The 25,066-nt window shown below is 40.1% G+C and overlaps 3 protein-coding genes and 1 non-coding gene across 9 annotated transcripts; 3 read left to right on the forward strand and 1 right to left on the reverse strand.

Annotated features, from left to right (window-relative positions):
* Positions 1-1,174: 1,174 nt before the first annotated feature.
* Positions 1,175-18,122, forward strand: cldn18 (claudin 18). Of its 6 annotated transcripts, none has more exons than XM_044366987.1 (7): positions 1,175-1,214; positions 6,095-6,133; positions 13,340-13,590; positions 15,065-15,229; positions 15,354-15,510; positions 15,600-15,713; positions 15,821-18,122. In XM_044366987.1, exons 3-7 carry the CDS (start codon positions 13,371-13,373, stop codon positions 15,915-15,917), a joined length of 753 nt encoding a protein of 250 aa, XP_044222922.1. In that variant the 5' UTR covers positions 1,175-1,214; positions 6,095-6,133; positions 13,340-13,370; the 3' UTR covers positions 15,918-18,122. The 6 variants fall into 6 exon arrangements, with proteins under 6 accessions (XP_044222922.1, XP_044222924.1, XP_044222920.1 ...); XM_044366985.1 differs by lacking the exon at positions 1,175-1,214 and adding an exon at positions 1,575-1,648 and having other exon boundaries at positions 13,362-13,590; XM_044366986.1 differs by lacking the exon at positions 1,175-1,214 and adding an exon at positions 1,578-1,648.
* LOC122993110 (transcription factor Sox-14) lies at positions 1,608-13,369 on the forward strand. Its single transcript, XM_044366990.1, has 3 exons — positions 1,608-1,648; positions 6,095-6,133; positions 7,597-13,369. The coding sequence occupies exon 3, from the start codon at positions 10,171-10,173 to the stop codon at positions 10,933-10,935; it is 765 nt and encodes a 254-aa protein (XP_044222925.1). The 5' UTR covers positions 1,608-1,648; positions 6,095-6,133; positions 7,597-10,170; the 3' UTR covers positions 10,936-13,369.
* On the forward strand, positions 1,898-1,969 carry trnap-ugg. Its single transcript has one exon. It is a non-coding gene; the product is annotated as a tRNA-Pro (tRNA).
* selenof (selenoprotein F) lies at positions 17,114-24,744 on the reverse strand. Its single transcript, XM_044366992.1, has 5 exons — positions 24,632-24,744; positions 22,102-22,269; positions 19,097-19,160; positions 18,517-18,566; positions 17,114-18,295 (listed from the first exon to the last, which is right to left on the reverse strand). Exons 1-5 carry the CDS (start codon positions 24,677-24,679, stop codon positions 18,164-18,166), a joined length of 462 nt encoding a protein of 153 aa, XP_044222927.1. The 5' UTR covers positions 24,680-24,744; the 3' UTR covers positions 17,114-18,163.
* Between the last annotated feature and the right edge of the window lie 322 nt (positions 24,745-25,066).

The following is a 25,066-nucleotide window of genomic DNA, read 5'->3' on the forward strand; positions in this document are numbered from 1 at the left end:
ATAAAAAAAAAGAAAACATTATAATTAAGACCATGACAGTGCATGGATGATATTAACAAAGCCAAAAATGTCATAGCATTGTGTAGGGGCGCAGTAAGATATCCGAGGCCTTCAGAAAGAGTATTATTATGGGTAACCCTAATTATTCAAGCCCAATGTAAGCATTTAAATCAGGGCTGGCCTTGACTATGTTAGTGCCCTGTAGGTGAGATTTTAGTTTGGGGCCCCCAAAAAGTACCTCCAGTCCTACAACTTCAAAAATGACGCACTGATATGAAGCCACCAGTAGTACCTCCAGCCCAAACAAAGTCCTCCTGGTCCTCCAGACAAAAACGCAAGTGGGGGTCAGGCACCTTTCAGTGAGTGTTTGCTGGCATTGCCTGAGGTAGCATATGAAGTTTGGTGGTTGTTGACGAAAACTGACTGACTGACCAGTAAAGTTTTGAAAATCAAACCAGATGAAAACCATGCAAGTCATTAGGGAAAAAGAGAGGAATAACGTAAAGAAGGGAGAGCAAGTGTATATTTCCAAAAGCTTTATACAAGTACACCTGTTGGTAAGAAAAAAAACAACAAAAAAAACATGGCCCCCAAATTTCAGTACATATCCAGTACATGGCTGGCATGACAAAATCACAGGAGAGGACACAGTAAGATACCGTGTGCCTTCCTTGTATCAAACAAGGAAGACATTTTGACATGTCACAGAAGGAAAAGCGCAGGTGTAAATAATAAAATAAATGATGACTGAATTGTATTTAGCTGCTTTGGTGTCAGGGTCCCGATACTGTGCATGCTGACACACTCTCATACTGTTGTGGCCTACTGAGACATTTGAATGCAACAGAAGAACATAGCCTAATACACCTTTACACCCACAACAACAACCTTTTTGATTTCTCAAATAAATAATTTCTGGAGTATAACTGTACAGGTTAGGTTATAGTCCTTGTTTAGGTGCTCTTTCATTCATTTATTTAACCTTTGACCCAGCATTAATGGGAACTGGCCAATAGAGGGTGCCATGGCTCCTCATAAAAGTGACAAAAATAATATTCTTTAGTTTACTTAAACTAATTTTATTGACAGAGTGTATACGGAGAGTAAAATGCTGCGGTATTTAGCTACATAACCATATCGTTTAAACGTAAGTTGTACAAAACCATCTTATTAAGGAAATAAGACCAACGAGAAGTAATCTGACAGCATGAAAGGTGAGTAGCAAGACAATAAATTACAATGCTGCAGGGAATACTTTTTGTAATTAAAGTTGTTCTTCACTTTTTCAATATATACAAACATTACGAAACACAAGACAAGTTACAATAAATCAATGAAAAATAAGTGACTGAACAAATGAAGAAGGTGTAGGGAATACTTTTTGAACTCTACCTCATTAAAGTAAAGGTTATTTGTCCTTTGGCCTGTCTTTTACTGTTCGTTTGTTTATGAGGAAATTTTAACGCCAACCATCTCACTCCTCGTGCCTAAACCTGACCAGTCTAACCAACGAAAGCGACGAGAAGTTGCCAATCAGAGGCAGAGTAGGGCGGGTGGGAAAAAAATAAGGCAATTAGATATGCTTCGTCATATCAATTAAAAACCCCGACTGACAGTTGGTGTACGTGGATAAAAAAAAATAACTAAGGTAACTTAAGCTCTTTACTTCAGCTGAAATGTATACTTATTTGAACACTATTAACGCTATGAACTTCTTTAAATTGAGAGCTAGGCTTGTTAGCTAGCTATAACTGTTAACTAGCCTTAAACTTCTTAGCTAACATATTGAGCCTCAGTGAAATTTTAATGACAACGGTTTGAAACTCCGTAGATGGTAATGTGTACTTGTATCCGGGTGGTGAAATATATAACATGAGCTTTTCTGCTATCGTTGCGTGGCTCGTTGGTCTAGGGGTATGATTCTCGCTTTGGGTGCGAGAGGTCCCGGGTTCAAATCCCGGACGAGCCCTCCTTTTGCGTTTAAAACATTGTTTCTACCACATCCAGTAACGTTGATCAATTCAGCGCTACCAGGCACTTTTATCTTTTTGTTGCTCTTGTCTAACTACAGAAATAGACAAAATTAACCTATCGATACGGACATGTCTACGGTCTGTAAAGCTTTGTTACACTGATCTCTTGTGGACTTCGGCAGTATTACCATCAGGATGTCGTTTATTAACTCTAAATTGGAGTCTGGTCTGCACAAGGTTCCCTTTAATCTAAGCACATACCTTAATACAGTAAATTTGAACATTGTGGTTGCTCACTTTTTCCTACAACAGATATCAGAAATATCATCTTATGTGACAGTTTAGTACAGTTAAGAGGACTAAGAGATAGTAAGAGCAGCTGTAGTTCATGCACAGCTGCACTTCTGTGACTTCTTTCAGTTCCTCTCTCTTTAGACTCCACATCAAACAAACATCATCTGATTTCCAAGAGCTAAAAAACATGCTTACAAATCAACACAGTAATAGCTCTGTATCTCAGTGAAAAGCTCTGGGTCCAAATCTACCTGCCTGTACCTATCTCACTCCAGTGGCGCAGGAGAAGCATCAGAAGACTTAAAAAATATGCACCCTTAATGCCTTTCTGTCTTCACCCAGTAGGGGCTTATCTGAGCTTGCTGTTGTGACAGCATCTGTGCTCCTCTCCCTCCAGTCTGGCTCAGGACAGCCACTGCTCCACCTAACACAAGTCCAGGAGATATCTTGGCAAATACCAGTCTCTCCTTTTCTGTCGCAGCAAGCATATCATTGCCACAGGAGGGACACTATTTCCATTATTTCCATAAGCCTCTTAGTGGCGGCATGGTCTGTCATTTGTAGAGCGGCTTCACATAAGTGTGTAAGTTTGTATATATTTTAAGTGCCTCATTGCTGTACCCGTCCGCTTAATATGGCAAAAGGGTTCCCGTTCTGCTGTGAATAAGAATAGAGGTTCCTGATAAATCCCACTTTTTTAAATAGATGCTGTAATGTAATCCCGTTCCTCAGAGAGAGGGAGCAAGAGATAAACATAAAGAACCATACCAGCATGATAGAGAGTGTTTTTGATGTTTGAGTTGTGGTATTTCCACATGTAGCGTGGAGTGTAAGAGTATAAGAGGACTGTTACATATGCTTTTATAAAAAGACAAATTTAAGAAAGGAATTTGTGAGCCCTTGTCCTACACTTACATGCAAATTCAATGGGTTTTTACTCCTGGCTGACAGCACCCTTAAAGGCTACATGCGATCTAATATAAAGGCAATGAGTAGAGCCCATCCCCCTTCTCTTTCTTTATTTTACATCTATAACACAAACAAATTAAAGATGGTGAGTGATGGATTAGGATACCTAATTCTAAGTCTCTGCAAGTTCATTTTAATGCTACACAGAAATAAAAGGTGGCCAGTGGCTGCTGGAAGTTAAGAAAAACACATTCAAAAATGTAAATACTGCAGCCTGCTTTAGAAAAAAATATTTGTAAGTATGCTGAACCATGCAAAAACAATCCTATGGTTCTCTAATCATGATAAGAGAAAAGAGAGAATTGAGATAGAGGAGAAAAGAAGATGAGGAAGAAAGAGAAAAACTTTGTTAATCTCGGTTATTAGGTCTAAGTCTGTCTAGGAGTTGTCTCAAATTACTTAATTAGTGATTAATAGAAAATGTATTAATTCTTTGTAGATCAGTAGTAATCCATCATAATGCATACATGAAAATAGCCAACATTTAAATAAAACATTTCACCCAAAAAACATTTATTAATGGCTTATTAACATTCATACCTGCAGCTCAGGCATGATTGGTGATTGTTAAAATTGAAATCCCTTTTTTTCATTTAAGAGTTAGGTAGTTTAAAAGGCAAAGCAAGCAGAAGACATACACCAAACAAATTTATTGCTTACTTATGTTAGCTCCATCTTCAGTCAGGCTCTTTATACCTGAAGGTACTAATGGATTTCCACTGAATCACTGCAGAGCACATCAGTCCTCCTCTCCTAAGTTTCTCTACTTCCCAGTTATCGGCAGGTTTAGGACCCTGTGGCAACCTCTTTTAGCAAGGTGATTAATCCAGTAACAGAGAGCAAAACTATCTTCTCCTTATTACACACCTACTTACAAGAGTCTTATTCTCTTCTCAGCAGTCGTACTGTATGCAGGAAAACACACCACTGGCACTAATATGTAAACTGAATACAACCAGCACTGTTTAAATTAAGCCTGTCTAAATGTTAGAGTCATGAAGTCAGAGATAACTATTTCAGTCTATTTTTAAAAGTGTAAAATGCAGTGGAGCCAGAATCAGAGAAAACAGCTTCAAACCCCCGTTTCAGTTTCCTCCTCCCTCCATCACCACACCATCGTCACCCCCTCAACCAGTCTGTCATTTAAAGTAATCAGCCGCCTGCTTAGCCGGCACCTTTCACTTTCCAAGCAGCACTTAATTTACTGCAGGACATTTTAAATCTCCTGCCTCTGTGGCACTGAGTCGCTGACAAATGCCTGGTTGCAAATGTATCTCATTGACTGCTGACTCGGTTGTAATACAAGCCGGCTGATAGGGGCTGCCACAGTAATGTGGCCCTCAGGTTTATCCTCAGATGTTGGAGGAAGTGCATTAATTTAGCCTAGATGGGGCCTTATGAAAGTGTCCTGGCAGGCAGAGACGAGCAGATCTCTTTCCCTCTCTCTCCCAACCTCTCAGGATTGAAGCTATCTGCCACAGAACCAAAGCATATTCCACCATCAATGTGTCACGCGGAAAGCTATTAAAACCGCTTTACTTTTCTTAAGTATCATGAGAATAAGCACAAGATTTAGTGAAATCCCCGCCCCCCCTCAGAGCACTGGAAATCTCGGGGATTTTCCCCCTGAAATGTTTCCTAATGGACTGCTCAGAAGTGTCAGAAACTCTTGTTAGTCTTGAATGTATTTTCTTTTTGGATTTCAGTGTATTTATTTGGAGCTGAAATGACAAAATTTGAAGTCTGAGTGCATCGGAACTTTCTACATAATCAGATGGAAACTCATTCACTATACAATAATGTATTTATAGTATAGACTATTGTTTAAATCGCTCCATTCAGATGACCTCTAAGGATTTTCATGAAATAAATGTGTGTATTTGTACTTTCTGTAGATTTACTGTGATCTGCAGCAAAGCACAGCAAACTGATCTGGTGAACTAAACTGGATTTAGACCTGAGCAGAGGGTCAAATTTCCACATGTCGACCTTTATCTCATCAAATTTTCCTTGTCACTCAGCAGACTCTGAAAACTTGAATTTGTGTGTCAATAATTTATGAATTTTCTGCCACTCCTCTGATCTCTGTTTGACTGGATGATATAAGTGGCAGCTCTGGTTACTGGTAGCATCAGACTGTTGGTAATCTGATGAATAGACCAAAATTTGGGTTTATTTTGATAAAATTGTCCTTGTTTAACTTTTTAAAACCAAGGGAGGCATGCAAGAAGAAGATGGCCAATCCACATAGAAAGTGTTTTCAATCTATTTTTTTCGCAAGACTGTAATATTCATTGTAAAGAAAACCAAACTGTTGACTGGATTTTGGTTCTGATCTTTAGTAGTTGTGGTGAAGTGGCTTAAATGTAATAATTGGCCAGAGGATAATGTCACAATAGGTATTTGGCAATTCTGTATCAGAAGGGTTTATCATGTTGTGGGCATGAAAATGTAAATGTTAAAAGATGTGTGTTATTTGTGTGAGGATGGTATCACAATGGCTAATTAGCACTAATGCCAATAGTTTTAAAGGTATTTGGTCTTAAAACTACAATATACAAGTTCTGGAAATCAAGCTAGTGTTAGCATGAGGCTTGGTAGCCAACCACTCCTTCCCCTCCTTCTCCCACTCCATTGCACTTCACCTGCATCCTTGTGATTGTACGTACCTGATGTATTGACTTCTCTTCAGAGCTCTTTGATTCAACTAATGCAGGTATTTGGAGCCTGTGAGGAATCCATAGCAACGTCTTCCAGCAGCTAATGCTAGCTTGGAGCCTCCATACAAGAGGTGTAGTATGCTGCCTTAAAATGGGGTCAGTGGAAGTTTTCTGAAAGCTGTAATGTGTTGTTTTCAGAAATGTCGGAGGCCATGGAGGTTCATTTTTCAGTGGATGGTAAGTTAATATATTGTAATTTTGTTTGTATAGAGTTTTTCTTCGTAATTTTATTATCTGTCTGAGGAAAATGTTGATATTGCCAACGGCCTCATCTTTTTCCACTGTCATTATGCCTTTGCACTTCCTGCATTACTTTACCCACTCACTAGCGTGCTAAATTGTTAGCCTCGGGAACTGGTTGCCAACAATAATGTTAATATTAGCCAATGTAGCTAGCTCTTGGCATTCATGTGGTCTAGCAGCAGTGTTCTCAAGACTTAACCACTTGAACATCAAGTATATTGTGTAAACAACTTCCCATGTCATAACCACGAACTCACAAGTTCCATTCAAAGGCAGTACTAGACCAGAAGTGCACTTCATATATTTATTTATTAGTTTATTTGTCATGGACGATGCAAAAAAAAACATTGTAACAGGTTAAAGTAACATGAAACAGATGTATTGCATATAGGATTTCTAGCCAAGGCTAATTTGCGACCCCTGTCCCTGGTTAGGTTTTTCTACTTAAAAATAGTCATAACATATCACTGCCAGAAATACATTAATTAAATAAAGCTCATATTAAATAGTGACATTCTTTACGTATTATCGCCCCTGAATTTGGCCTTTTCTGATTGGTTAGAAGGGTGAGGGTTGCTTAAAAACTTGAGAAGGGAATATCCCTGCTGCTCAATGAGCCTGGGTCAAAGAAGTCTTTGACAACACCTCTTTGTATTATGCTTCAGAGAATATTTCAACAAAAAATCTTTTAAAAAATTTTAAACCAAAGAATTGGACAAATATGACCTGCTGGTGGCGCTAGAGGAAAAGTCAGGGGATCACCAAAGTCATAAGGCGTAATTCTCTGGGAATAATGACTGTCTGTACAAAATTCAATCCATCCAATAGTTGTTGACATATTTTAGTTTAGACCAAAATGGCGGACCAACAGACGGACATTGTCATGAACAGAGTCATGCCGCTAGTGTGGATAAAAATGATCATATTTATAATAATACACAGTGAAGAGGCAGCCAGCTGGGAAGTTGCAAAAATGGGGGGTCTTACAACAGCATCTCCTTTTACGCAGATGAGAAATTATATTCCGATATATTCAACCCAGAATGTAATCTACCTTAAGTGAATTTTAATATTGGACACTCCTGAGCAGCTGCCATTAAACCCAGTATAACAAATAATGCAGTGGGCACAGTGAACAATACAGTTGTCAAACACTTCAGCCGCTCTGAGAAAGATTAAGAGATACATAATTAGTAATCAGCTTTGCCAATAATTATTCAGTTAATCAATGCAGTAAATTGGTAAGAACCATCAGCTTTTTTTGCTCCAGCATGGAGTCGACTTTATAGATTCTTTTCTTGTCAGATGTTGGCACGCTCCTGGCCCAAGCGCCCGGCCTGCCTCTCTGTGTCGTCTTTCATTTCCTTTTCACCCCCAGGTCTTTCTGTACCTGTCAGTTTCTTTCTACAGTGTGACTCCTTAATCCACCTGAGTGCATGGAGGACAGTTTTGACATAAGAAGAAAAGATAGACTCCTAAGGAGAGGACCAGTATCTTTAGAGCCCGGGGGATAACCGGATTACGACAGCCATTTTGTGCTGCTGGCAGTTTTTCTTATTACCCATTTCCCTCCCCCTCATCTCTCCAGAGTTGAAATGCTGCCCTTTCTTAGAAGTCACACCAAACACTGACTTGTACACAAAAACACATACTCTTTGTGTTTTTTCCCCCAGCTAAAACAGCTTTGAGCAAAAATAAATCTTGACGAATGATAGTAAGAAAGAAACAGATAATTTCTTCACACTGCCCTTCATATAATCCATCTCTCCTCTCTCAGACAGTTTTTCTCTTCACTGCTGAAAACTCTCTAAAACATGGTTCCTCTGTGGAAGTAATCATTGTCTCTGTATGGTGGTGGGTGCCTCCTGCGCGCGAGGCCTGCACCTACAGCACAGCAGATAACAGCACAGCTATGAGGAGACGGATCAACTGTCTGACCCCTGCTGCCAGTCACTATATCCCTCCAGCCCGTCTGCTCCGTGGAAACCCGGCGAAAACACTTTCTGAAAACGTCTTATCACCGAAACCACCGATGCGGTGTGCGCCACTGGATCTTTTATGTCCATTTATTTTGCCTTTGAAGAGGCCCGCGGTGCCTTTGATTGTGGGAGGTAAATGAAATAAAGACCTCCTCCTTGCTGGTGCCCTGATATCTAAGTTTATCACTGCCACCAAAACCAAAACGTAGAGCTGCGACTGACCGCCACAGGTCTGTCCACAGATAAACGCATCATGCTTCTGTTACGGTTATAATCTTTTTTGCAGAAGCCATTTTGGGTACCTTCGAGGTGGCCTGGAAGCTTCCACTTAGACACCCAGAAAGACGATGTTGTAAAATGAGCTTCCTGAGTATATACTCCATACAGTAATCCCCTGTTATTACCTGTAAGCACCTGAGTCTTCTCATGAGTAGCCGTGTATGTATACTATATATACACTTTATAGTTAAGTTAAGCCTTATTATTGCAGCAAAGCCATTCAGGCATTTCTCCATCAATGTCATTTCAATAACAGACGAGGCGGCTAAAGCATATATTTGATCAGATAAGGTATAGTAATTATGAAAACCGCAACAATCAATGGAGTCACCCAGGGCCAGTGAATTATGGCTGTGATTAATATTGATTTTGTAGGCTATGGAGGAGGGAGATGAGCAACTTGTACACATATTATAAGAAACCTGCACGGCATGATGGGAAGAAAGAATTGAAATGAGTGATTGTGTCGGTTTTGAGGACAAGTTTTAAAAAGTACAACTTATAATTGTGGATGACTGTTGAATGGTGGCATCAGGACAGGTGGACTTTTTCATTTAATTTTGTTCAATGAAGAGTCATAGCTATGACTGAGGACACTGAGATCACGTCCTGTGTATTTTTTGGGTGGGACTTTGGGGTTTTAGCACCTTTGGGTGAGATACATTCTACAATTAAAAACATACAGGACATTTTTAGGCTCATTTTCATTTTAGACCCAATGTTCTTCCACCAGGATTCAGGACTATTTCGCAACCATTTTTCCTGGTACCTAGAGAGGCCTTTGAGACCTCATTTAGACTTTCATGTTGATAACACTTTATTTTTATGGGTCTGTAATTTCCTAGTAATAACTTTGGAAGATTCCTGGAAAGAAATATGAAATCTGGTACTATTGTGAGACTATTATTTTAGTTTAGTTAGTTGATTTTCATAGGATTTTCCTTAAAAGAACTGCTCCATTTCAATAAAACCTGCAGATGCAGCGTTCATTGATCAGCTATGAAAAACTTTCTTTTTCTGGTGTTTTGGTGTTTTGGGCTGTCAACTCATGACCTCAGTATTTCTCAAATAATGGACATGGCTCTAATTTAATGAGATGCTTTTACATACAGTTTCCTCCTCTTAGATCTTCTGCCGCAGACTTGTGAAGTTCATTATTGAGCAAATGAGGCATAGGTCATTATAGGGTCGTGGGCAGCTGCAGTGCAAAATAACATTTTAGCTCCATAGCCTTTACATACTTTTTAATATCTAGTTTGCAGATTAGGTTGCTTTCTTCGCTGGTTTCCTGCCTGCCTGCACTTGTCTCAGTGGAGATTTGGAGAGACTAAACTGTAGGAAAGGGGAAAGGAGGGTGTCGCTCAGAAATGTTGTACAGTCACTTTTGTGAAGGGATTACAGTGTTTTCTCTCATTCCCATTGGCTTGGCCCGCCGTGACAGATGAGCGGTTGACATGCCCAGCATCATCCATAACAAGCTTCCAACTTGGTCCCGTGTGAATCCCATTCATGCGCCCAGGCTGCACTTTTCACTTCCACTTTGAGTAAATGCTTCAATCAATTTGGGATGCACGGTTTTCCAATATTTCCATAACAAAGACACAGAAAATACCTCTTTGAGACTTCATCGTCACTTTTCATTTTTACGCACGAGAGGAGCATGAGCTTTTTGGAGAGGTGACTCACTTTAAAGTAGGACCGGTGTTTGTTTTAATGAATGTCTTGCCAGTTTTTGAAATGGCAAAACCTTTAGATCACATCAAGAGACCCATGAACGCCTTCATGGTGTGGTCCAGAGGCCAGAGGCGGAAGATGGCCCAGGAAAACCCAAAGATGCACAACTCTGAAATCAGCAAGAGACTCGGCGCGGAGTGGAAGCTGCTCACCGACTCCGAGAAGCGTCCGTACATCGACGAAGCCAAGAGACTGCGGGCTCAGCACATGAAGGAGCACCCGGACTACAAGTACAGACCCCGGCGCAAACCCAAGAGTCTGCTGAAGAGGGACCGTTTCGTTTTCCCGCTGCCGTCTTTACTCGGGGACGCCGCGGAGCACTTGAAGGGATTTTCCATGGACTCTTTTCTCGTCCCCGGGGATAAAGCCAGAGCTCTCCTCGCCCCCACCTCCTCCTCCTCCTGCTCCTCCTCGTCGTCCTTCTCGCTGCTGGAGCCGGTGGGTCACTTCAGCACCGGAGCTGTCCAGCGGATGGCGGAGATCCCGCACACTCTGGCCGCCGGAACTCTGCCCTACAGCGCGCACACGTTTGGATACCAGACTGGAGGGATTGGGGCTTTGGCTTGCCCCGGACAGCACACACACACCCACCCATCACCTACCAGCCCCGGATATGTGGTGCCATGTAACTGCGGCGCCTGGTCTGCAGCCAGTTTACAGCCTCAGGTTGCCTATATTCTCTTTCCCGGAGGGATGACCAAGAGCGGCATGGACACGTACACTTCACCCAGTTCCAGTGTGTGACAGACCGGATTCACCTGGACTCTGAAGGTTGTGGAGACGCGCGGTCCTTACGGGAAAAGTTTGCGCAAAGGACCTCTCCATGTCTGTAAGAACTGAGCTACAGCAACGTTATAAATATGAACATACCATACAAATATCACCGCAAAAATGATACCTTTTATGTAATATCATGTGGGAATATTATTGCCACATAAACATTTCAAAATGCCATAATTACTTTTTACCTCCTGAGCGCCAAATACGCACTACGAGTCCTTATATTCCCTGTAAAAACACTACAGAGTAAAGATGCTATTTTGTTACTCTTTTGACAAGAAAGTAATTTCAAAACACTTTAAAGTTAAGTGCACATGGCCCAAGCATAACACAGTATTAAAATGATTGATCAAAAATCAACACACCAGCTGCCAGTCCCTTAAACATAAAGCTCCTGCTGCCATGAGAGGGCAGAGGAAGCCAGCAACAGCGCATCTGTTTTTTGACATATGTATTTATCTTGACGCAAAAAAATGGCATTAATTTTGCATTAATACACTCTTATATTTGGACAGTAACAATTGGTCCCTAGATTTTGAAGTCAGTGTGGGGATAAGAAATGTTTTTATGAATGACTGTATTGTAATTGTCTTTTTTTCCTTTGGAGTGACTTGTATAAAGGTTTTTATATAACCAGCTAAATCAGTTTTTAATAATCATAATTGTGCGAGTTGGTCATTTTATTGATATTGTAGATGATCCAGATCACTACAATTTTCCTGGTTTAAGTATTATGAAATGTCACTCCATTGACTAACAATGTGTTATTTCCATGTTTTTTTTTTGTTAGATGTCATTTCATGTCAGCTGTCGGCTGTAATGATATCGTCACTGGTATTAATAAATGATTCTGGGGGTTTGCTGTTACAGCAGAATGTTTTCATGTTCCTGATTAACTGAGCCTTTATTTAAACAAGCTGACTTTCAAATTCCTGATAAGAAATCTTAACCAAAATGTCCACAGCAGCTGAACAACATGAAAAATGTAATTTTCTATGCCATCATCACATTTGGTGACTGCTGTATGAGTTTTGTTTTGTGTGTTTGTGAGAGAGAGAGAGTGAGAGCGAGCCAGGCACATGATAAGAGAAGAATAGAAACTTCTCTCCTCCCCAGTTGTTGACAGAGTGATAAGGTGTAAAAAGTTGAATCATGGAAATCATATGAGGTACTGTTTGTTTGACTGTTAGTAAGAGGAATGAGTCCTCACACTGAAACCGCCAAGCTTTTGTCTTGACGTACGATAACTCATAACGCATGTTCTGTAGCCATGTAGAGACGCAGTAATTATCAGTCTGACAACAGGAAATATATCTGGTTTGTGTTGTGTATCTTATGACCTGATCACTGATCCTGGATCAGTATATTAGGGTCGTGACAGAAGGTGTTTTTGTGTCTTTTTTCCTTTATTATATAGTACACAGTATGCAACAAATGTCCTTGGCTGGATTTCAACCAGAGGTGTTGCGATTACATGTCCAGCGTCTTAACCTTTGTCCACTATAGGACACTTCAGCCAGAGGCTTTTACTTGACATCCTGGGCGGTCCAGGGGAAGCTTTTAGGATAAAGTACCAGGTTTAAAGTCTGGATACTGTTGAGATTTCATCTCGCTGAAGTGTCCGTGAACAAGATACCAAATCCTTATCAGTTTCAGGTCCAGTGTAACTGAGCTTGACCTTTGACCTTTCTGTTGATGTGAAAAGTTAGGACATGATTAGTTTGACTCGTCACACCCTGTTTTAAGGGAACACCTCGAGGCCTGATATGAGCTACTAGATTCTGCTCAGGATTAAGTCAAAATCGATAATCCCCCAATGTCAAGTGTTATTTTTTATGTGTTTTTCATGCCTCATTTCTGATGGTTCATTAAGTTGGGCCTGATGAAGTGACTCAGTCATGTGACGTACTTGTGTGTTTGTCTCTCTGCTGTGCTGCACCATTTGTTAGTCTGAGTCTGTTTTCCAGTTTTGGTTGCACAAATTACAGCAAATTATACTCAGCCGTTGGCGTTTTATCGAAACCCCGAGGAGCCAGTGATTCAATTTCCTGTATTTACATTTACACTTCGTTCTCATTTAAGTGCCAGGTGCGTCTATCACTACTGTGTCCACACCTCTCAACACAAGGTAGCCCAACCCATGCTGCCGTATCACCCACTGGGCGAAACCCAACCGTCTCCACCCAACGCCACCATCACTACAAAGTGCCACCTTATACATTTTCATTCTCTGCCTGCACACCACACACACCTTCACCTGCCTTTACCTAAACCTTATTCATATATGCAGCTAAACTTTAAGTATTAGGCTCTGTATTTATTTAAACTGCACACACACACACACACACACACACACTCTGCCTCTCAGGTTTATTTCCTAACTTCTGAAGGAGACCACAATGGCACCTTCAGTCCTCCAGACTGGTGGATTCGTTTTGGGTTTGATTGGCGCCGCAGCTCTCACCGCTGCTACTGCCATGAACAAATGGAGCGTCAAAGACAGGCAGGGAGATGTGGTGACGTCCGTTTATACCTACAAGGGTCTGTGGCAGGACTGTGAGACCACTTCTTCTGGATTCACTGAGTGTCGTCCGCTCTACGGCATCCTGGGCTTTACAGGTAGGATGAGACTCTCTTATGTCTTTATGTGGAGAGATTCTGCCGTGATAACTTACTGTTTACATCTAAATTACTTTAACTTTGTTGCTTTCCTAATAATTAAACACATCCAAACTGTGTCAAGAAGTTGTCTCCTTCAGAGTCATGGCCACAGTTTTTCTTTTGAGGAAGTTTCCTCATATGTTTTAGCTCTCACTCTTATACTTTTGATAACAAGAGAGATGTTACATATTTACAGAACTTTCTCTGATAACAGAAATAATAGTGCAGCAAGTAGCAAAATATAAGTTGAGCATTTGATTTTTTGTCCAGTACACACAAGTTCCAAGAGGCCCGACTGGCTCTTAGATGATGAGGCAGGAAGTTGATTCTGTGTTACGGAGGTCCATGATAACGTGTTGAAGCAACATAAAACTTAATCTCTTCTGTTTTGTCTCTTTAATGCCACCTTAATGAAAAGAACGTGATGAACAGCTAGTGCCTGTTTGTTTAATCTCTTCACAACGGCCAGAACCATTTATTCTAATTTACTGAGGAGGCTGTGTAGAAACTATGTGGTGATGCACTGAAATACTTCAATTTGACATAATCATAAAAACACAGGATCCTGGATTTTAATGTTTTCACTGTCACACAACAAGCATCATATAGTTTTAATGAACGTAATGTGTAATATTGTCAGGCAGTGTGGTAACAGTTTTACAGTTTAATATTTATTAAGGTAATTTTTCAGTGGTAAAATCAGGAATCAGAAAGGTAATTAAAAAAGATTAAAACTCTTTAATTTAGTACAAATAGTGAACTGAATGTATATTGTTATATATAAAAAAGAGGATATTTGTGAGGACTTTCTCTCATTAATGTCATTGACAATTCAGATTATTTCACAAAGGAAAGCTGAGAACAAGTGGTTACACCTTGGCGGATCTATTTACAGTAAATTATTACAAATCCTGTTTAACCTCATAAAACAAAACATTTATTTGTCTGTTTTTCCTGGTTTTGTTTTAAATTTTGAATTAAATCTAACTCTCAGTTTCAGTCGTCCTCACACAAGCTCTTGTTCCGGTTATCAAGCCTTCCATTATCAGTATTTGCATTTGTACCAGTGCATACTGGTCACCATAACGGACAGCCAGGCTGAGACTCAGTCAACACAGTTATCAGAAACAGAACAAACAATCAAAGGGCAGGTTCCTACAACACATGAACTATAGTAGAACATAACTCACATGATGAGATTATCGAGAGCATCAACCTCTTCTTATAAAAGTTTAAAAAAACGTCATACTGTGTTGTCAGACGCATGATTTATGTTACTTGTGATGCAGATTATTATGCGTTTGAGGCTGATTACAGCACAACAGTCTATTCAAAATGGGACCCAAAAGACACATATGTGAATCCTGATTGGTAGTTTTAGAAATACTGGGCTCAGTCTATACATGTCATGTGTATGTTTTCTGTCCACTAGGTGCCTTCCAGGCGGTGCGAGCCCTGATGATAGTGGGCGTTGTGCTGGCTGTGCTCGGCGCGGTGATATCACTTTTCTCCCTGCAATGCCTCACAATGAGCAACATGGAAGACACAAGCAAAGCCAAGATGAGCCTCACCGCTGGCATCATGTTCATCATCGCCGGTGAGTCACATTTTTAAATGAACACAAGTAAAGCTTAAAAAAAAGGAGCATCTGAACTTGAAATAAACCAAGAAGCCCCTTTATGGAGTCAGCAAACTAAAGACTTCCTGTCTGTCTCTCTCAGGTGTGTGCGGCATTGCAGGAGCTTCCATCTACGCCAATCAGATTGTGTCCAGTTTCAGGATGTCTTCCTACAACAACTATGGAGGAGGAATGATGCAGGGCGGGATGGGAGGAGGGATGGGAGGAGGGATGGGAGGAGGGATGGGAGGAATGCCAAGGTAGGATATTTATTTTTTCATTTTCTCCATATTATTTACATGATGGACATAAATACGTCTTGTTTTGCTGACCTGTGTTGTGTTTACAGATACACATTTGGCCCTGCGCTGTTTGTTGGCTGGATAGGAGGCGGCGTCCTGCTCATCGGTGGCATCCTCAAATCTCTGGCTTTCAAGGGAATGATGAAAGATGACAAACCAAGGTGAGTCCACACTGAGATTTTACAACTGATGAGAACTACTTTGGTGATTTGTTTTCATAATCAGAGCAGAACTACCTTCATGCCATGTGTTGCCTCTCGCTTTTCAGCTACCCTGGAGTTGTTTACAAACCTCAGTCCCGCACCAAAACCGACCACGATGATCATCATTCAGAGGGCGGCAGGAAACAACAGAATTATGTGTAACTTTAACCAAAGTTCGCTTTTTTTTTTTTTACCTGCAGCAAGCTTTGTAGGATGGTCTAGTTGCATCATGTGTGTACGCGTTCAAAACTATCTAATGATGCGAGTCAGTCATGTCATATGAACAGCTGTAGGAAGGTTAAAAAGATGTGGCAAAATATTTAGCTTTCACATACACATCTCAGTGGTTACTAGATCTTTATAAATGCTCCGATTCTGTGTGTAACTGAAGCTTTTTTTTTTAACTTGAATTTTGTTAAATCATTTTTTATGTATGTTTGAGAATAAAACATCGATTTCTGAAACGTGTGTTAAATGGTTCCAGTGACTCTGAAAATGTATTTACTGATAACATATGAACACCTGATGTGAAAATCAAGTTGTTTAAATTCTATTAATACAGGAGCCATCTGAGTAAAGGCATTTTAAGATATAAATTTTATCTTTATATGCATTTTTTTCAAGTGTAGTTATCTGTAGCCAACTTGCGATAATGCTCTAATATATTTAAACTGCCTGCAGCACTTTTCCTTGTTGTCACTATGTAAAGTAAAATCTGTAATTTGCTTAATCAGACTGGTAGCCGTATGAAACAGAGGAGAAGCTACAGATGTTCGATCTGTGTTTTAAAGGTGTTACACAGTATTCTTGTTAACTATCCAGCACTTTCATGCTGCATAGTTCTGTACTGGAAAGGCAAACAGACAGTTTATGGTTCCTCTTCCCTTTCAAAAAAAAAAGTTTGTAAGGAAATAAATGATCAAAACTATTGTCCATATGTAACTTATAATGCACTTAGATCTGTAATGAGGTCAGTAAGTGTGAAGTGGTGAACATAAATATGTTTTTTCTTCCATTTTAAAAAAGGGGACATGGTGATCTTGTTGTAATTTAATTCTGGAGATAAATCTCAGGGATAGTTTTGACAATACATTTTAAAATTCTGGGCTGCACTAAGAGTTTTAGCCACTCACTGATTAAGCATGTTTTGAAACCCATTTTGTTCAGGGTGGCCTCCTGTCAGGCAGCACTGAGCTGCAATGCAGTTTCAGATCACTAGATGTCAGCAAATCATTGTCTTTGATTTTAAATGTCTGAGTTGACACACTTACAAAGCAGTAATCTCTACTGGAATAAGAAAAATTATTCTGTCATCATACACTTGTATTTTCCATTAGACAAAAAAATAAAATACTCCATTGACAGAAAAACAATTTTATTTGTTTATTGTTGCATATTTAAACCGCCACCTCACTTGCTCAAAACAAACATCCAAAACAAAATCCAGTTTCTCTTCGAAGCAGAAGACGCAGAGACACACAAATGTACATCAGAGCTCACATCCCAAAACTGGTTTACTGTGAGGTCTTCACTAACGTGTGCCTCCGCAAAGACATCTGCATCTGAGGAGCAACTAGGACTCATTCACTCTCACCACAAATCCCATCTGTCACAATGTTAAGCATTATAAAAAATAATTATACAGGAATATTGGACACACAGACAGAGGGAAAACAAAACAGTTCATGATGTACAGTATTGTTTTTTTTAAGACCGAATGGAACCACTTTGAGACATGATTTATCTGTGATGTTGATCATTATTTCAGGTGTGCTGTGATTATGTCGTCTCACACGCTCACAGAAGTTATTTTGTAAAATCCGCACAAGAAAATCATGATTTTCCGATACAAAAACAATGACTTAACAACCATCTATCAAGGCCGAGTTGTGTACAAATTGTTAAATACCTAAAGGGACAGTTCACCCAAATTACAAAACAAACATTTTATCTCCTGTAGCCATGCAGCTAGTTTCTGTTTAATTTGCTCGGGTGCCGCAACCTGAATCCAGTGAAGATTAATTTTGTTTGTGGTCTTTAATACATTTAGAAGCTACATTTACAGCTACATGTCTTTCTAGAAACAGTGTTCTCGCTACAAAGTTTTCATCCAGACTATTTCTTCAGTACAGCGTTTCTAAAAAGGCAAGTTGCTGTTAAATATTTTAAATGTCACTTTTAAATGCTGTGAACTCCACAAACAAACAAAAAAACCCCATTCACCTGAAAGAGGAGGCAGAAATCCCAGAGTGATATCTCAAAGCCTTGGCACATAAAACAGAAACTATCTGCATGAATAGGTAACACCAGAGGTAAGTGAGATAATATGTTTCTTTCTTATTTGGCTAAAGCGACCCTTTAACTAAAGACTTAAAAAAAAAAAAAAAAAAAAAGTTGGATTCCTGCATCTATATCCGTTCTAATTTCTCACTCAGGAACTCCTCCACGCTGTCTGTGTTCCACTTGAGGATGCTGAGCTCCTCGGCGATGTTCCCGTTATCGTCCAAAAGCTTTAGTACAGGATCGGAGCCTCGCACGTACTGAAGTGTGGGAGGGGGGTGAGTGGGAAAGAGAGAAAAAGAGGAGCGGTGTGTTAGGAATGCAAGTTTGACCTCGATACAAATGACAAATATTCATAGAAATGCTTGTGACTCATTTGATGAGCATAATCTCATCTTATCTTATCCCACAGGACTGTTTCTTATGATAAACCTTAATGTGTCTTAATTATGACATCACACTGCTACATCATCACACACACCTTGATCTGAAGACCCTTGAACATCTTCGGCTTGTCACTCCTGACAAAAGCTGTGGAGATAAAAACAGCGGTGAGACAAATGTTGGGTCATGAATCAGTCAATTAGCCTTTTCTATTTTAGTGCCAAGGTCTGCGGTTAGCGACAACTGCCAAACCTCCTGAGAATGCGGCGTTAACAGCAGAGGAGACAGTTGAGAACACAGGACAGCTACAGCTGAGGTAAACAAATGACAGCCATATGGCTCAGACAGGGCTCCAGACGTCCAGCCCCCCCCCCCCATACTGAGGCGAGCTGCAGTAACTCCATCAATGTAACCTGACACTGAATTAACCAAATGTTACACTGAGCAGAGATGGGAGGTCCACTCCCAGGAAACAGAAGATAAAACACTTCAAAAGCTTGTTTGAAAACCAGCCCTCAGGCGTTTTAGACCACCTACTGCAAAAAGCGATTTCAAAAGGATACATTACACACACACACCCATTTGATTAAGACACAGAAACCCCTAAAGCACAAACTCATTTTAAGGAAAGAGATCATTAATATCAGAATATTATCACGTTCCTGAAGAGAACTCACCTTGGACTTGAGGGAACCTCCCCAATTTTCATCCACACACCTCAAGGATGGCCCCGGCGTAGAGCTGTGTGTGCAAAGAAACACATCATAAAAGGTCCATGAGGAGGTCTCCCCCCCCCCCCCCCCCCCCACACACACACACACACATCAATGCCCACACACAGAGACAGAATAGGCTGCGGCCCTGCTGGTGGTAGGATGCCTGGCCTGAAAGAGTAATTTGATTCAGGCAGACTGATTCATAAATGTGTCCGGGTGACTCCTTGGGGGTCATTAAACTGTGAGGCTGTGCATATGGAGCAGGGCTGATGGATGGCGGTTTGCGCAGGGCTCACTTGTAATCAAACCTCCAGCACCAATATACAATAAGTTAGAGGAAATTGGAGTGTCACAGCAGTATTTCAAGACCGTGCTCTGCTCGCCGTTTCAGGGAGGAGAGTGGCAAATGGCCTGGTTGGCTGATTCACACAGCAAATTAAATTACGCATGCAAAAAGCGAAGATCCTTCCCTCTTCTCCCCCGGTTCCCCAGTGTTTCTGTAAACAATGTAGCACTGCAGAAATTAAATTTTTGAGCTTTTCATTTTACCACACATGGCAGATCAGAGACAAGTCACACTTCTGTTGGGAACTAAGAACCAAAATGATAGACGTCTACCTGGATTCACTGGAGCATTTCAACATATTCTTGTGTGGAAAAACTATTAATTATCCACCCTGTGCATCAGTGATTTCATTAAGCATGTATTAAAAGTATTGCTTACCTAACCAATCTAACCATTTTCATCTAACTGTAAGACACTCTACCAACCTTACAGGCAGAGAAACTACATTCACTACAGCCTAAAAAAATTCAAACACTAAACATAAATAGTGTTGTGTGGTCAATTAAACAAACTAGATAACACCAACAGTTAACAACAAACAGAACTAATAGAATATAATTGACAGGTTTTGCCCTTTAACCAGGATCTGTGATAATCTGAAACCATAAACAAGGCTTTAAATACCAAAAGGAAATCGGTTTACGGGACTTTCTTTTCCTTAAATGGGGATTATTCTGGATCATTCAATCCTAGCGCTATGAAAAGACCATAAAATTATTCTAGTGTGCCTCTTAACTCGTATAACAACAGTTTAAGTGTGAGTCAAGATAAAGGATAAAGCAGGTGATATTCTATTTTTTTCTTACTGCCACCAAATCCCATTTAAAGACTAAAACCAACGATGTGTTTTTTTCTGTCAGCACTTCCCGGACTTGCCCAGCCTTTCTGTGGCACTCAGCCACGATCCCGCTGGTTCCTCCAGGAGTAAATCTTTAAAACTAGGTCACCAATATATAGTTTCATTTTTTAAACAAGGCTAAATAATTTACCAAAAACACCTGAGCACTGTGGTTTAGTGCAATAGTTGCTCAAACAGGAGTAAATTGTGCATTTGATGAGGGCTGTTTGCAGCTGCAGAGTTGTTGTTCTAGCAGGTATTTACAGCAGCAAACAGTGTTTGTTGGATTTAATCAAAACAAATGACAGTTCCCATGTTCATCATAATAAAAAGGAATAAGATATATCACACCACATAGACAATACCTGTTAACAGGATCAATTCATTCATTTGATCACAATAATGAAAATACAGAATATTGCTAAACTCATCCTTTGAGAGTTAGAAGAAATGAAATGGAGGCTTCTTGTGTTATGTCAACAACTGTACGCTACTAATACTGGCCTGACACACACACACACACTTTGTTCTACAGAGACATACTGTATTAGTGGCACCCAAGGGAGCTGAGGTGCTGCTATGCGCGGGTGCTCTGCAGAGAAAGCGCACATTTGAAAATGAGTAACCGAAATGTCCTCCATGCTCAGTGAATCTTACTAATCGACTAGGCTGCGCAATAAGCCATTACTCAGAGGGTTTAATGACACGGCACTGATGTCAATTGCCAGACTGAAAGAATTCTTAAGGCAGATAATTGTTGCCGTCTGAGGAGAAAATGTGCTTAGTTACACTGTCGTCTCTACTGGTAACCTAAGAGTGCAGCTGGAGACATGCAATTGCTTCTTCTAAGTGACATTTTCACTCAAATCGTGAGGAGAAAGGAGGACTAATCTTTCCTCTAAGTGTCTGTCTGAAACAGAGTTATCATCAAGAGGTGTAATGAGGTGTGCGCTACACTTTTTCCAAGGTGCTGTTGCTAGGATACCACACACGCTCTAGGGGCTTTGCTTAATCAAAGAAAAATTACATTGTTTTTCCACCATCACTTGACTCTGTGTTGATCCGTCAGAGCACAGCAGGGACTCCTTTTGAGTCTGCTGTAATCACCGGTGCAATGAGCACACAGGAACACCTCCTCGCTGGTTACAGAGAGGTTGTTACTGCGTTGACGTTTCTACCCCGTGGGGAGAGTCAATCTGGGGTTAAGGAGCCGAAACTCAAAAACATCACAGAGAAAGATTGAGACGGACAGCTAGTGACGGAGGTTGTGTGTTTGTGTGTGTGTGTGTGTGGAGGCTCAGATTTGATGCACAGCTGCCAACAGTGTCAACAGACCCAGCGACAGAAACGTTAAAACTAGGTTGTTTTTAGTAGCACTACAAATGTTGGGGGATGTGATCCTTTCAGTAAATGTGACACGCTCTCATGAGGAGATCTTCTGAGTGCTACTACTACCCACCAAGCGGTCTGTCTTCTGTGAAGCGACAGTAAATAACTACAGATCAGCTCAAGTAGCCACAGCTAATAAACTAAATCTGTTGCGCATCATCAAATAAATCTTATTTGAGGTGTCAAGTTTGAGTCATAAAATAGCAATAGGTGCCTTCTATTTTATCCTTTTACTGCATGCGCTTTTGTTAACCTTGTTTATGGTTACGCTTCTTTTCTCACTGAATCTCCTTTATTAAAAAGGTCTCTATAACACGCGTCACGCTGTGAATGAATCTAGACAGGCAATTACTTTCTGTTTGCCTGTACCGTGAGCTACGTTGTTCCCTTTACCTTGCGCGCTTCCATCTGGGCCTCCTGCTGGCAGCACTGCCGACAGTCGGGCTGGAGCTTGGTGAGGCTGAACTCCCCGAGCAGGTCACAGGAGCTGCACAGCAGGTTGCTGGAGAAGCCCAGGTCCCTGCATGCCTCCGATGACAGCTCGGCACCGTACGCCGACAGCTGGAGAGAGGAAGGAGAAGATAAAAGGGACACATGATGAAATGAAAAAACAAAAAGGTTTTTTTTTTTTTTTTTTTTTTTTTTACAAAGTGCTCACTCACTTCTCATAGAGTAAAAACTCTGAAAGCAGGAGTTGACAATGTGGATAATGTGTGTTTACAAGTGCAATAAAATCCTAACAGGAACACTAATGAGAGATAACGTGATGTGACTGAAAATGAAACTAAAATGTAACATGTGTATTACAAGTTTATAATAAAATGACAACTTCTGTGTACAATAGAGCTACAATGTCATCATCTATTAATCTAGAAGGTTTTGAGGCCATTTAATTAAAAACAATTTAAACTATTACAACAAATGAAATGTTTTGCTGTCGTTTGTGTGACAGTCAATGGGAACGGGTTGTATCTGAATTGAATTTGTGGAGCTGTACATTATGATTTACTACTACTGTAGTAAATCATAATGTTATTGTCTAGTGTCTTGTAAGCCCACATGCACTAGGCACCAGAAAAGGTGCAGGACACTCAAATAAACAAATCAATCAATAAATCAAAAATAGACACTCTTAGCTTTTGCTGATTATCCAACAATAATTTCAGCACAATTCTTTGGTACAAGAGATTTTGTCTGGTAGGTATGTGGGTGAACCACAGACTGTATATGTATATAAAAAAAAAAAAATATATATATATATATATATATATTAGTTATACAGTCTGTGGAGTGAAGAGGTAATTAACAGGATGTGTAAGTTTGAAGTGTTGTTCATCCTCTTTGCTGCTGAAGAACAAAGTGTTCAACTTCAAGTTTGAAAATGTCCAAATGACAATGACACAGTGAATAACAGATGACTCAGAAGCTATTGCCAGTTTGTGTTGTGCTGTCAAATTTTCATTGAGACGCAAGCAAGTAACGACTCTGTAAACATGATCTGTTTTCACTTTCAGGATTCAGTGAACCTGGAATTCCTCCAAATTTTGTATCTTCATCAAAACTTAAGGTTATTATTTAACTGTGTGTAATATATTTTGAAAACCTGCTTTCTGAACTTTCTCCCTGTTAATGTGCCTCCATTAAAACTTAGGCAGGTAAGATGACGTTTAGAGTAAATTAAATGCATCTATCTCTTCTTCTGACATATGCTAATGAATAAGACTGCTGTCAAATTAAACCTGGGGTGTCATGTAATTGAAATCAAATGACTTTGAACATGTGATGCCATAGACGAGGGTCGGGTAATCTCCAAACGCCAGTGACAAAGGATTTAGAATAAGATAGAGTACTTTATTGTACATAGGCTCCTCAGCCTCCCAGTGAGTGTCCCAGCCAGAACTGTCCCATTAGGAAAGGAACATAATCTGGGACAATTTGATGATGCTGAAGTTAGTTTCCCATCCAGAATTAAGGGAAAAGTTAATGGAAACATGAATAATGACATTTAGCAGCTTATTCTCTGATTTTTCACCACTTACACTTCTGAAAAAGTGTTAGACATTGTAGCAGAAGCCTTAACACTGTTTAAACTAACTTTCAGATTTGTGAAACCTTTATTTTGTTTAAGAAAACAAGTTAAAGTCTGGTGGTTTTTGATCTGGACCTGGTATAATGTGGTCTGGATGGGAATAAAGCAGTGAAATCGCCCTCTTTTCAGTTTTCACAAATAGAATAAATGAATCTGAAAGTGGATTTAAACAGCGTTAAGACTTTTTCTAGGATGTCTAACACACTCATAAGTGTAAGTGTTGAAAAAACGGAGAATCAGCAGCTAAATATCATGATACAAGTTACACGTTTCCTTTAACCCCGAATCTAAGTTAACTTCAGCGTCGTGACAATTTGACACTTTTATATTTGCCACTTCTTCTCTGAGTGTGACACTGATATGAGTAGAAAGCACCTTGAGGATTTCAGAAGGGTATCGGTGCGGATATAATGTGCTGGCTTCATATCGACATATGTTGCTTAAGTGCCAATTGCAGAAATTGTCTCACATTACTTGAGTGTTCCAGCAGGAACAGATTCTAACGGGGATACATAACTATCTGAAACCCCGGAAGTCCTGGTTTATTGTTCTCTTTCTCTTCCACAACACCCGTTTTGACACAGTAGTTGGTTTATAAACACTAAAACATAATTAGCCAAGAAACCAGACACTGAGAATGGTTCACTTTCCCTCCACTGTTCGTAGGTTTGGAGGATAAGCCACGTCATTTTGGAGCTCAGGGCTCAGCAGGATGCGGCTCACAAAACTGAACATAACGTCTGACAACCGACAGCTACGCCGGCCGCCGATATTATTCATACAGCGCTCCTGAAAGCGGATACATTTGCTCAGCTTCAGTGTTCATAAACTCACCGTTTGTAGAAGCGACAGAAGCCACAGGAGATATACTTCTCCCGACATTTTGGAGCCTGCTGTGCTTTGTTGGAGAAAGCTACTCCGAGGACCCCTATATTTTACTGAAGGGGTGCCCCGTCGCGCCTGACCGATTTTTTTTTTTTTTTTTTTTTTTTTTTTTTTGTCTTGTTTTGTTTTTCTCCCCCTCTCCTTGTATTGTCTTTTGTTGTTATACATTTGAAATGAAGCATTATATCCACTATACACAAGTCTGTAATATTGTTGTACATAGGCCTCACAATAAGAACAGAAATTTGAAAGAGAGAAATAAAATGTTAAGCATCAATTATATTAAATATAAGATTCGTACATTCATACAAATGTGCAAAATAATCAGTTTAAGTTCAGTTTTTAATTATTTTTTGCACGACATAAAATATGGCATAAAACAAG

Source organism: Thunnus albacares, chromosome 12, assembly GCF_914725855.1.
Source record: "Thunnus albacares chromosome 12, fThuAlb1.1, whole genome shotgun sequence".
Taxonomy (NCBI): domain Eukaryota; kingdom Metazoa; phylum Chordata; class Actinopteri; order Scombriformes; family Scombridae; genus Thunnus; species Thunnus albacares.